Raw genomic sequence first — 11,174 nt, 5'->3', positions numbered from 1 at the left:
TATAGATGTAGATAGAGAGAGAGAGAGAGAGAGGAGGGATAACTCGCGTCAAACACCAGACTCTTCTCCACAGAACAGGCGGTTACAGATACCCTGTATTAAAGCCCACCGAGACCTGCTGGTCCCCGGCGGCGCGACGCTCGTACAGCGCACGCAGCGCGGGATTCTCGCGACGCTCGCGGCCCAGCGTGGTAAGGCGGCCGTGCCCCGGCAACAGCACCGTGCTGTCCGGGAAATCCTCCAAGGTCAGCAGACTCTCCGCAAGCCGTCCGCCACAGCCCCACGGCAGGTCTACACGCCCCACACCACCGTAGTACAGCGCATCCCCCGTAAAGAGAAGCCGTTCGCGCGGCAGGCTCAGCATCATATGCCCGGGCGAGTGCCCCGGTGTGAAGATGTAATGCAGCACGGAGTGAGGGCCAAACTCGTAGAAGGAAGTGGATCGATTCGTGGCGCTGGACAGCAGAATGTCGTGGGTCCGGACAAGCTGGCGAGGCAGCTCTGAAGATCGGCGCTGCGTGTTGCGTGTCGCACCACCCTCTCCTTTTCCGCTGCCCGCTTCATCTCCCTCCTCCCCGTCGAGATGCGACGCGGCGGCGTCGTCCAGCGTGCGTTGTCGTTGCCGCAGCTGGTGGGCGTAGGTGTAGTGGCTGTACAGACTGTTCTTCAGCAACGGCAGTGGCTGGCGCATCTCCTCTACACGACCGTAGCGTTCGCACGACCGCGGGAAGGCGTCCACCCACGGCTGCTCCCCCGGGCACCACATGATACCCAGTCGCACCTGGAAATGCTGCTCCATGACCGCTAAGAAGGCGTTCAGATTCACGATGCTGTCGACGTGGCAGTGGGTAAGGAAAAAGTGCGTGGGCCGCAGGCCGGAGGAGGCGATGAACGACACCCAGTCATCGGGCCAGTCATCTGCCGCGTCGACAAAAATGCACTCCTTTCGCTCCTTCTGAATAAGCAGGAATTGATTGCCGGAGAAGCCGTTGGCGAAGTTGCGGCCCGCGACGAGGAGGTGGGGCGTCTCGTGCAGCACCGAGATCGCACGAACGTCGCGGCGATCGAGGCGGGGGACGCCGACGGGGACGTTTTTGTGGCCGAACTTGACGAAGTCGTCGTTGCGGTTCACCTGATTCGTCAGCGAGGTAAGATTTGGCTGGAAGCTGCTGCGTAGGAGCAGGGTAGGACATCCCACCCCGCGCCCGGTAACGCCACCGCGGGTAAGACACCGCAACGCATGCATCTCCCGTTCTGGCGTAAAGAGCTGCTTCTCCTGTTGCTTGTTTGCTTTCTGCGGCTGAAGACCCACAAGGAAGGAAAGGGCAGATAATAAAGTCGAAAAGAGGAGAGGGCTGTAAAGTAAGATCGAAAGAGGAAACTGGCACTACTGCGGTCACCGTCAACATTAACAACAAAAGCGACAGCACGGAATGCGCACGTGGGCTTTCCGTGATTCGGCGTACGACACGAGAGAAGCGCTCGAGCGTTCATGCTATGGAAAACGTCCCTTGGTAGAAGTATCGCCTCAAAGCCCTCAAGACCCCCACCAACACAGCTACTCGCTGACGCGGTAAAGGAAAAAAAAACCTGATTCGCATAGTACCTTTGTGTTTTTTTTTGTTGACAATACACAGCTGAGAATGCGTGTGTGTGCGCGTGTGCAGAGTGTATCAATACACCGAAATACAAAAAAAAGGCATTATCCAAACAAAATGCGCAAAGCATCTTTGAAGTCCGCGGTTTACCAAAACACACGCAGGAAGAGGGAGTTGAGGCCGTCCATCTTTTCTTTTTATTTTGTAAGTCAGAGAACGGTGCGTGTTTCGCGGTTAAAAAGGAAACACTTTACATCTGGCCAGACATATCGTCTACATGCGGAGAACAGCGATAATGGTCTTTTTTTTTTTAACTACTGTAAGAGCCGCAGGAGGAGAAAAAGAAGAGAAAAAAAAACCGCGAGCAGGTCATCACGCATTAGAAAAAAAAAGTCGATGGTGAAGAATAAGAACACCAATTACCCCGCTGCCCCGCCTGCCGTGGAATCAAAAGCTTTACGAGCGAGACGCACTACTACTACTAATGATAGTGATAGGAACAATAATAATAATAATAGTAGTAGAGAAAAACACCCCACGGAAACGAAAAAGGAAAATGAGAAGGAAGGAAGGAAACGCGCTCCGTAGTAGTTCACCGCCAAAAAGAGAAAACAAAAACAGGAAAAAAAAGTTACGCGAGTGTTGGTTTGTGTGTGTGTGTGTATATATGCAACTCCTCCGCATAATACGACAGGAGGGGAGCACATCAAGTCATCAGCGTCGTTGCTTGCCGGTCGTTTGTTTCGTACTGCGGCTCTATTATTATTCCTGTTATTACTGCTCTCGCATCGTTGATCCTTCGTTTACGCACCGGTGTCGGTGCCGAAGAGCATCTTACTCCACTGATCACGAAAGTTGCTCTCCTTGCCGTGCTTCGCGATGTTCTGATTCATGCTTTCAATGGTGCCAAGGGGGTTGGCGATGTTCCAAAAGTCAAATGCGAGGATGTTCACCACCGTGTTCCACGTCGAGGAGCACATGAAGGTGGTGGACTGAATTTGCTGCGGCTGGTTCGCCTCAGTCGCGTGCACCGGCGACCCGCCGCCTCTCGTGATAAAGTGGTTCATCGTGCTCATCTTGCTGCGGATGTTGGGCGGGTTCGTGTGGAACACCGCGTTGTACACCGCACTGCCGTTCCTCCAGAGCGGGTCGGCGCCGTACACCGTGCAGTTAGTGATGTCGAGCGAGATAAGATATGCAGAGTGCGAGTCCGAGGCGGCGGAAAGAGACGAGTCGGCGCCGCACCCGCTGTTGCTTGTGCTGTCGCTGCTGTCGCTGCTGCCGCTGCTGTTAGTGCAATTCTTCGGTTTCGGGTCGTCCGTGCACCATCCACGGTGGATGTCACACACCCAGGACGAAACATTCGGTGTTTCGTAGTAGTTTTCGTACTGGTAGTCAAAGGAGTAGTAGAGCCAGTCGGGACAGTTGAGGCTCAGGTTGGAGATGGCCGGCTCGTCGTTGAACACCATCGCGCGCTGCTTCGAGGCGATCAGCTGCCGCAGCGTCGGCCACTTGTAGTCCGGGTTGAAGTTCGGGGCGACCTGCTCGCTGCGCCACACATACTGCGTCAGGCCCACGTCATCTGATATTTCGCCCAGCGAGCTGCTGTTGACGTACTGCTCAAAGATGATCATGATCACCTGCTCGGGGTACTGGTCGAGGAACTCTTTGAACTCCCTCGCGATGTCGCGCCATCGTCGACGACCCATCAGACACACCATGTGGCACACGTACACGTCCTCCTCGTCGCTGATCGACGAGTTGACCTTGTCGTACCACACATCCACCATGAAGCTGCGTACGCCGGCCGTCAGCTGGTGCGTGATGTTGTAATAGTGGTTCGGCAACACAAAGCCGTCCTCCAGGCTGCTGTGGGCGTTGTGCGCGCAGGCCCAAATGATTTCGTTCGCGCGCAGGTCGCAGTATTTCGCGTCGCCGTTGCAGCCGATCTCCGGGTCTATGACCTGGATCATGTCCGAGTCCTTCAACGTCTTCTTCGTCACACCGCGGATGACGGACCACTGCCCGACATCGAGCACCGCAAACAGCACGAGAAAGAGAATCGTCACGAAGATCAGCAGACCGTGGCAGATGCGCTTCACGAACAGGTAATCCACAAAGATGCACCGGAGACATGGGAAGAACCCCTCCAGTGGGGAGAGGAAGCCGACGTAATGGCGGCGCTGGAAGATGGCCTGCAAGTTGCGCTCATATCGGAGGTAAATGACCAGAGTAACAACGACGGTGATGCTGTTGAGAAAGATGATAACGGCGTAAATGGCGACTTCCAGGTTGTACCCCATGTACGTGGCGGAACAGGTCATGTACACGGGACTGCCGTAGGTCAGCGAGCTCGTCTCGTAGCGGGTGTGGTTCAGGCACTGGAAAAAGTACACAAAGCCAACGATCGTCTGCGACAGCGACAGGCCGAGGCAGGCCGCGGCGCACAGCAGCGAGCAGGAGCGGAAGATCCGGCGAATAAAGGCGCGGCGAAACAGCGCTGCCAGCAGCAGAAATAGAAGCACCGCGCAACCCAAATACGTAAGCGCCTGCAACATCTTGGACGTGCGCGTGCCGCGCGAGACTTCGTCGAAGAGGACAATGAGAATGCAGTCAAAGAACATGAGCGCACACGCGGAGTAACAGATCAGTCTCACGCTCTGCAGCTGATACATGATGGGCTGCGTGTGATGCACCATCCAGTGCAGCACCGTCTTGTCACGCGCCTTCGCCTTGGTGCCTTGCATGAGGGTGTGGAGGTGCGTTTTGAAGGAGTAGCGGAAGCGGAACCAGCGGCCGGTTCGCATGTTGCACCACGTCCGCCGCGGGTGGCGAAGCGCGTATGCGGCACCGGCCGAAAAAAACAGCAGTACGAAGTTGACAGCGAAGACGATGATCAGAAACGCAAAGACGGCGGTGTTGTAGCTCTTTACCTCGTTTTCCAGGATGGGAATGGCAGCAGAGACGATGTCGCGAATGACCTGACAGTTTAGGAGACCCTCGAGGGTTTGAACGACTGTCAAGACGGTCCGCAGCAGCGACACCACGTTGTCATGAATCAGCGCGTTCACCTGATCACCGTTCTCGTCCAGAATTCGCTGCAGCGTGTCGAGGTTCGCTAAGGCGTAATCGGTGTCGTTCACCAGCGCCTCCAAGGTAGTCGGGACCATATCTTGAAAAAACTGAAAGGCTGTTGAAAACTCCTGTTGCCCTTTCGCGTCCAAGGTGGAGTTGATGCTGGACAAGATGCTGTTCACGTAGTTCGAAATCACACTCACGTCGGCGACAGTGATGGTGCAGTAGGAGAGCAGCTCCGCGACAAAGCTGTCGTTGGCGAGGCCGAGGGTGGCGCCGAAGTCCGCCGGGTCATCACGCAGCACCACCACGCTGCTGTAGACGTTGCGGAAGAGAATCGTGATGGCGAATTCAATCCCACACACGATGGAAATCACACCGAGACTGGCCGCCAACATCCACGTCGTCGCCACCGCTGCATTGCGGAAGTCCAATATGAGGGCACCGATGGTAAGACACGCCGCGAAGAGGCCGAGCTGCATGGCGAGGTAAATCACAATGGGAATGGCACGGAAGGCGACCTGGGCGATGTCCTCCACGAAGGACGTCCACTTGATGACTTGGCTCATGAGGCTGCTCACCTCATCGGTGATGTTGTAGATTTTGTCGACAGGCAGGTCGATGTCAGGAAACAGAGCTTTGGTCTCATTCACCGCGTAGTTCACCTGCAAAACGGCGGTTGAGTAGAGGTTGAGGGTGTTGGTGACACCGGAGCCGAGGGAGAGCGCCAGCTGATTCACGCCGTTCATCACATTCATCTCCAACCCAAAAGCGACGAAGAGGAGAACGATGAGCGCGGAGGTGAGGAGAACGGTGCCGCAGACGAAGACACGGCGGGTGTTCGTGCGCACGCCACGTGTGTAGGCGCCCTGTCGGGCTGGATGGAAGCACCGGTATACCGCCCATCCAATCGCGGCGAGAATGACGAGGAGTATAACAAGCACGCCCACCGCCAAAAAAGGGAACAGCTTCATCGTGATCAAGTCGTGAATGTGGAGAAAGGCTATATACTGCTCGTCCGTGGCGGCGCCCCCGCTACCGTAGAGGTACGTGCTGTGGTGCATCCAGTACGCCAGCACCACCACCACAATCACAATCAACGCGACCACTAGGAGTGCCGCGGCGACGACGAAGACGTAGCGCCAGCGAATGAGGGACTTCTTGGACTGCACCTGCACGTGCAGCCGCATGGTCCGCTTGTGCTTCGAGCAGACAAAGTAGTATTCACCCGGTTTACGGAAGAAAATGGTAAACGATTGGTAGTTCTCGCCAAAGGACTGCCGCGTGACGGAGCGCTGCACCATCCAGTTAGCGCTCGGCTGACGCGAGTGGTTCGTGATGAGAGGGGTCGCGCTGCTAACGGCAACGTTGGCATCACGCCAGCTGGTGTCACTGCGCGATCGCGGGTGATGCGCTGCGTCAACGCCACTGCCGCCGTCGTCTTCCTCACGCGTCATAAAAACCTCCGAGGCAAAGCGACGCGCGCGTAGGCCTTGGCGGAGCGTCGGCGGGCCGCGCGCACCGGGATCCATCTGATTAAACGACTCCCCGAAGGAGTCCGTCCGCCCCGTGCGTGGGGTGCGCACGCGAATCCACACCGGCGAACTGATGCCGCCTTTCCTGCCAGCACCCGTCACCTCCGTCGGCGGACACAGCGCGGCGGCGCCGGGAGGACTGTCCCGCGTCCTGCCCAGTGCGTGACTCGACGCCTCGTTGCGGTTGTCCTCCCCGGGAGCGCCGGACACATCTTGCATCTCGTTCGCCTCGAGCGGGGTCGCAGCGACGTTGTAGCAGCTGTGGCGTCCGCCAGGGACGACGTTGAGGTAGGTGTTGTCCGTCTCGAACACCTCCTCGGAGTCGTCGTACCAGTGAATGCACACGCGGTCGTTAACGGGGATGAGAAGAAAATCGGGCGAGAGCGCGAAGTGCGTCCGACCCGTGCGTATCTGCCACACCATGTGCGTCTTCACGCTCTCGTCGTCTTTCGTGTCGTCCTCCACTGTTAATTGCGCGCCGAAGGTGGCGGGCGACTGCGCCGGTACCTCCAGCAGCGAGTAGTCGACAATGAGAGGGGAGCTGATGCCGCTGCTCTGCTGACGGTGCACGGGAGTGCGTAGGAGGGGCGTGATGAGGGTGGTGAAGCGCTGCCCTACCGCTGACAGCGGCGTGGTGCTGTTGCTGTTCGAGCGAGTGTGGGCAAAGGCCCCGTCTGCTTGATTACTCGCCGTGCGGCTGTGCCGTCCTCGAGGCGATAGTAGGTTATTGAGACCCGGTGTGAGCAGAACTTGCTTGGCACGATCGAACACTGGCAGGCGTGCGGAGTTCAGCGTGCCCGCCGCACGAATCTGGGCCTCGTCGCGTGGATCCATCCCGGGCAGCATCGTGGTCCCGTCGGTGGCGATCGCACAGGTGTCAGGGGTGTTGCTTTGGCTGGGCTTCTTGATGACCAGGTTCGCGTAGGCCGTCTTGTACCGCGAGTGTGTGGAGGGGCGGTTGTCGCCTGCGCCTTCCTCTCTCGTGTCGCCATTACGGTCTCCCGCACCCTCGTCCGTGCTGCTGTTCAGCTGTGTCGGTTCGTTCGTCTGCGATCTCGTCGCCGACGGTGCCTCTGCCCCCGCAGGCACGGCCGTTTCTTTGTCCGCTTCTTTTGAGGTGGTGTCCGCCGTGCGAGCTGAGTTGCGTGCCGGCTCCGTCGACGCCTCGCTCGGGCGCTGGGTCTCTACATCGCTAGAGCCGGACGTCCATTGGTTGCCTGATACCGTCAGGACAGACACGTGCAGGTCGGTGGGGTCGGTCGAGGGCTGTCGCGGCGTGACCACCGTAGCAGCAGCCGGCGTGTCGACAAAGCCGACGGTGCGGTGCGGCGCCCTAGAACGCGGAACAGCGGTGGACGGTGCAATCGTCGGCATCTGTACCTCTGCAGGTGACAGCGCCGTGGACGAAGACGGTGGCGGCGGTGGCTTTTGCGGCTCGTCTTCTTTCTGCTGCTGCTGCTGCTGCTGGCTTGTCAGATTCATTGCACCTGTCTCCGCTTTGCTTGACGACGGCGGTGCTTTGCGAGACGGCGATGAGAGGGGGCGCGTGAGGGAGGAGCCCATAGACGTGGTGTGACTCGCGTTGGCGTCCGACAGGCGTCGCTGCACCTGCCCTTGCATCGCGGACGGCGCGGCTTGACCCGCGGTGTCGCCGCCGCAATCATTAGTGCTGGCGTTCGTGGTCGTGTTCTTGCCGTTTGCGCTGCTACTCCTCTGGGCGGTGAGAGCTGCCGCAGCCGTCAGTGAGGGTGGCAGATCCGACGCCTCGTCATCGACATCCCCATACGGAGATGTTTGATGTTGCATGCGGTAGGGTGAGTGAGAAGGCGATGACATGTGAGCGAAGGAGAACGTTAAACAACACACGTAGTGCGTTTATGTTTGTTTTAGAAAATAGAGGGGGAGCGGGAAAAGAGCCCTTTGGCAAAGGCGCTGGACAACAACAATAAAACCGCCGAAGCCGGATCGATGTAGAACTGCGCCAACGACTTCGGGCAGGCGAGCACATAAAACGTGGAGCACCGTCACAGAGGGGGGGGGGGGGGTAGGGGAAGGAGGAGCTGAGCGGACTCGCGGGCGATGACGGCAAGGAAAAAGAAAGAAAGAGGAAAAGAAGCGAGAACAAACAAACAAACAACAAATAGACGTCGCAGCACTGCCCGAGACAGAGATAAAACGCGCCGGGTGAAGTACAAGAAATAGAGAGAGGAATAGCAGCGGGTAACGGCTATCTACCGTGATACAAAGCGGACGCAACGCGGCGAACAAAACACCACGTAGGAAAAGACAAGACAAGAGCGAAGAACGATCCTCTGCGTCGTCACGCAAATCGCAAAAACGAGCCAGAAAAGAAAAGAAAAAGGAATGGAAAGGAGCAAGTTGATGACGAGAAGAGCCAGTAAATAAAAGGCGTCGATGAGAAGCAGTAAAAACGACCAACAACAGCAAAAGGATTGATGTGAAGTGGAAGTGACAGTGAAAGATGAGGAAAGAGAATACACACACAAGAAGCAAACACGGGGGTGAATGTTGCTGGAAACTATACTTGTATAACACGCTCACGAAAGGATTCACTGGCAACACACACAGACAGAAAGAGATGGGAAAATAAGGGGGGAGGGATAAAAAAAAAGACACTCACACAAAGAGAAAGATAAAATTAGGGGTAAACGTTTCGGCGCTCCGCAGTGTGTCGAGTTTTGAGATTTGAGTTCAAATTCACCTCAGCTGCTCAGCAACTCCTTTCTGCCGCCTAAAACAGGGGTGGGGGTGGGAACAACAACGACAAAAACGACAGCAGCAGTTGTAGAAGAAATTCCGTTGACGCAGTAAAGAGGAGGACAAAGGGAGAGAAAAAAAAAATGGAGCCAAGTGATGCTTAAAGAGAAGAGCAGGAAGAAATAAATCACAGTTATTACAAGTGGCCAAAGACCTCCAAATGAGAAAGCCAATAATAATAACAATAATAAAAGAAAAGAAAAACAATAGAGGTATAAAGTAGAACGTCTACGTGCGAAAACCCCTCAGAAAAAAATGAGACAAAAAATGCAAAAACAATGTATCGCTTGCTCCCCAGATGGCTTCGAGTGCGATCTAGAACGCAAGAGCGAAGCCGGGCTCCCTGGAAAACGTTCCTTGGTTTCACGGACAATTAACTATTATATCAAGAGCAGGGAGTTGTGCACAAGTACTCTTTACTCTGCAGACGGCAGAAATAGAGAAAGAGAGCAACAGAGGTACTTTTGCAAGGGCCAGCGGTAGAGCAGGTTCCTTTTCCTCTCACGTACATATATATTGAAGTGCTAGATTTGAATGGTTTGCAGCCGCAGTGTTTCGATCGTAGCGAATTTCAAAAGAAAAAAGCTATTGTTGTGTGTTCAGCATGCACGAAGGAGCACAAGAAGAACAATGAAATGGGAGTGTGCAGACAAGGTTGAATCGCGTACACCTTGCCAAGGGCGTAGGTTCCTTCCCTGTATTCGTGGCACTCGCAGTCTAGTATATCAATTGCCCCTCTTCTTGAAATAGGTACGAGAAATGTGAGAGATGGCGAAAACACGCGGAGGTCGGGGCCTACAATACAAAAAAAAAGAAAAACCAAGAGACGGAAAATACGACGGCAGGTAAAATCTACGAAGCGTCACGTGAAGAGTCCCGTGGCGGAAATAGATCAACACCGTCGCGGACGTGTCCACTCTCAGTGAAATACCGCCCAAACGGACAGAGAGAGAAAAAGAAAACAATTTGATGTATCAATAAGTTGCTGACGGTTTCTGTTCCTGATAAACAGATGCTAACCGATCGATCTTCTACAGCAATGAGGTAGAGATCGCAAAAACAAAACAAGCAGGTTGTTGTTGTTGTTGTGGTAGTACAGGTGGGAAATGCGCCAGGCAAGTCAGCGTGGCAAAAGAAAGAGAAGGAGAAAACGGAAGGAAGGGAATAAAGACCAAAGGAGAGGTGGAGAGCTTATTCGTCGTGGACGGTGGTGAGATCTGCAGAGGCGCAGTAGTGTGGAAGTCAGCGAAGGCGTTCGTGAGAGCTCGACCGTGAAGCAAACACACAAACAGAAAGAAGTTGCCGGAAAAGGAAGAGAGAGAGCAGGTCCTTCTTTTACCCCTGTATTCAGAAGGGTGAAGCTGAGTAGAGAGGGGAGGGGAGAGGAAGGGGTGAATTGTCATTCAATTGTTTTTTTTTTTCTGATCAATTGTATATAAACAGATATATGTTCTCAAGAAACACTGATGGGGAAAAATATGAAAACAAAAATAAGGGTCAATATATCTTAAACAGAGGAAGAAAAGAGATCGTATACAGTAAGGGTGACAGGAATAAGCCGTGAAGGCGTGTACAACGAGTTCCGCAGACGGGCAAAATGGGGAAAAGGAGTGCGTTTATTCCTGTACGATATCCGACATGTTTATCCCTTTTTTCGAAGAAGTAAAATATCGGTGTAGTTCTTTTGAAGTGGGTAAAACTTAAAAGAGATGATGAAGAAGAAACAGCTGTTCTGTGCCTCGTGTGCTTTCTCTGGCGTACGCGCTCGATTGGAGAGCTTTTCGGAAAACACATAGCTCGGGACGAAATAATCACTAGAAGAAAAAGAAGAAGAAGAGGTCAACGCTCTCTACTACGAACTCAGTAAGCACACATCAAATTCCACGTGCTCAAAAAAACGAAAAAAAAAACAAAAAGAAAAAGAAACGGTAAACGAAAAAGGTAAATAAAGAAGAGAAACAATCGAATAGTTTATCCATTTTTATTTGCTGGATTTTTTTTTAAAGCACTGTTGCGAAAGCAACGCTATTCCAAACACGCTCTACATTCCTGTTGTGCGGCAACCCTGAAACTTGCCGTCATGCAGACAATTGGACGTGTTATTAATAATAATAAAAAGAAAGAAAAGGGAGAGAGGGAACAGTGAAAAACAAATAACAAACAAACAAAACAAAGCAAATGATAATAC

At 54.2% G+C, this 11,174-nt stretch overlaps 2 protein-coding genes across 2 annotated transcripts; both read right to left on the bottom strand.

Moving 5' to 3' along the window:
• Positions 1 to 82: 82 nt before the first annotated feature.
• Positions 83 to 1,302, bottom strand: ABB37_02159 (putative mitochondrial metallo-beta-lactamase family protein-like protein; the record flags this gene model as incomplete). The annotated part of the gene is made up of 1 exon (XM_015798988.1): positions 83 to 1,302. Exon 1 carries the CDS (start codon positions 1,244 to 1,246, stop codon positions 83 to 85), a length of 1,164 nt encoding a protein of 387 aa, XP_015662466.1. The 5' UTR covers positions 1,247 to 1,302.
• A 1,099-nt stretch (positions 1,303 to 2,401) lies between these two features.
• ABB37_02158 (hypothetical protein) lies at positions 2,402 to 10,019 on the bottom strand (the record flags this gene model as incomplete). Its single annotated transcript, XM_015798987.1, has 1 exon — positions 2,402 to 10,019. Exon 1 carries the CDS (start codon positions 8,042 to 8,044, stop codon positions 2,402 to 2,404), a length of 5,643 nt encoding a protein of 1,880 aa, XP_015662465.1. The 5' UTR covers positions 8,045 to 10,019.
• Between the last annotated feature and the right edge of the window lie 1,155 nt (positions 10,020 to 11,174).

Source organism: Leptomonas pyrrhocoris (assembly GCF_001293395.1).
Source record: "Leptomonas pyrrhocoris isolate H10 chromosome Unknown, whole genome shotgun sequence".
Lineage (NCBI taxonomy): Eukaryota > Euglenozoa > Kinetoplastea > Trypanosomatida > Trypanosomatidae > Leptomonas > Leptomonas pyrrhocoris.
This window is presented reverse-complemented; position numbering and strand designations above follow the sequence as displayed.